Source organism: Contarinia nasturtii, unplaced genomic scaffold (assembly GCF_009176525.2).
Source record: "Contarinia nasturtii isolate CC-2019 unplaced genomic scaffold, AAFC_CNas_1.1 Cnas_scaffold_1030, whole genome shotgun sequence".
Lineage (NCBI taxonomy): Eukaryota > Metazoa > Arthropoda > Insecta > Diptera > Cecidomyiidae > Contarinia > Contarinia nasturtii.
The window spans coordinates 1-2019 of record NW_022198376.1 but is presented as its reverse complement, the minus strand read 5'-3'; the positions used below and the strand labels follow the sequence as shown (position 1 = coordinate 2019).

The 2019-nt window shown below is 31.9% G+C and overlaps 1 protein-coding gene across 1 annotated transcript; it reads right to left on the bottom strand.

The window, feature by feature from the left end:
• Positions 1-247: 247 nt before the first annotated feature.
• Positions 248-1989, bottom strand: LOC116343493. Its single transcript, XM_031771566.1, has 2 exons — positions 381-1989; positions 248-350 (listed from the first exon to the last, which is right to left on the bottom strand). Exon 1 carries the CDS (start codon positions 1729-1731, stop codon positions 457-459), a length of 1275 nt encoding a protein of 424 aa, XP_031627426.1. The 5' UTR covers positions 1732-1989; the 3' UTR covers positions 248-350; positions 381-456.
• Positions 1990-2019: the final 30 nt, after the last annotated feature.

Sequence of the window (2019 nt, the reverse complement as noted above, 5' to 3'; positions counted from 1 at the left end):
ATGTTACACAATGAATTTAACTCATTGAATGTGAAAAAAAATTACAAATAAAATCGATGTAGAAACAACTCCCTCATGAAAGGAGTTTAATTTTTTAAGAGTTTTAAAATGTAAGAATTTGCATAGTAATATTAAACTTACCAAAAACAATTCTTCAAAAATCGTTTGAAAATGTTTCCTATGATTTAAAAAAAATTCTATAAAATGATAAAAAACAAAATTGGTTTCCTTTTATTTATTTTATTTTTTGGGATATTTCTGTTACAATTGCGACTTATTTATTTATTAAATTTAAAAAGTTCATAAAAAGTAACATTAAAACACAGAATTAAATTGGTATACATAACTGCAATTACATATTAAACATATTAGTATTTTTCGAAAAATATTCAAAACTCTAGCTTCAGCTTTTGTTTGTCAGCTTGGTTTGATGTTCTTCGCACATCGAATATCGTTTCATCCCTTCAAAAAATGAATATATTTTCTCTCCTTCATGTCCAACCACTCGGAATGGCATCGACTTGCAATTCCTTCTGGAATTATCTGATCAAGACGAATTCTGACTTTGGTACGACCTTCAGCCAAAGCGGCAATGTCATTGAAAACACTCACATCAAAATATTCGATTTCAATTGTGCCCAAATCCAAAAATTTTAATTTTTTCCCATGTTTTAGTATTTCTTTTATATCGTGTACGGTTATTTTTTCTATGCCAAACCCTGGAGTGGTGATGATTTCAATTTTTGGTACATTTTTCACAAAATCGATCAGTTTTTCGGCAGATATTTCCTGAATAGACAATCCTTTCAAATGTTTCAATTTCATTATGTTTTTAGCTTCACAATTCACTTCTAGAATCTCAAGCGGCACATCGTTCTCAGCTAATGTACGATAAAGACAATCCAGCGAAGCTATATCTATACTATAATCCAAAATGGCCAAATATTTTAAGGCACGTAATTTGCTGAACGGTCGAAAATTAATATTGATAGCATCCGTCAAGGTATTTTCGAGATCTAAAGTAACAATATTCGGCGTATGATATGCAATGTCTTCGATGTTCGATGCTGTGAGCCCATGGCAACCAGTTAGTTTTATGTATTTCAACTGTGGATTATAACTCAAGAAACAACGAAACTCGTCACTTGTTATTGGACAACATGTAAAATCAATTTGCTCTAATTTTGAAAAATGTTGCCCTAAATTCAGACCACCACATTCACCCATCAATTCTAGTCGGGTTAATTGTTGCGAACGTAGTTGCAAGCCTGATACGCTTGAAAAAAGTATCGATAGCTCTTCAATAGCTTGAAACGAAGATAAGTCGACGGTTGCTCTTCCTTCAACTATTAGTTCTTTTAATGTATTTCCACAAAATTTAGAAATCACTTTCATAATTTCATTATCACGTCTTTTTGATGTTGAACCAATAAATTTTATTGATTTTATAAATGAGCCAAATTGCATCAGGAAATATTTTACATGCTCTATCCTCGTTACATCGTAACCAAAATCTTCGCCAATATCAAGATTTTTAAACTTTGGTGGATAGCCAACGATCGCATTCTCATAAAACTTGCTGCACACTTTAGATGCACTCGAAAAGTCACCAACGTTTGAGAATTTTCTAAAGATGGCTTGAATGCAATCGTTATTCAGCGCGTTCAGAATATGGCTGGGTGAATTGACGGTGGGTAGAATATGGTTTTTTGTTTCATTTTGAAATGACATTTTGTATCGTTGAGAAAAATTCACTAAATTTTGGTTTTTGGAATAAATTGGTTTTAAGTTTTTTCAAGATGTTATAGGTTTGACGGTAAAAACGTGACTGATTCCTTATCACACACAGCATCCATTTATTTAGTCTGCGTGTAGTGCTTAATTATCATTAGATAATGATTAATTACCATGGCATAATTAGTAAATGTCATGTTACCTCCCTAAAACTGAAGCAGATGGCGACACAAACTAATGATGACTTAATTACTTTTTATTGGTTCGAAAAAACGCTCATTGGTG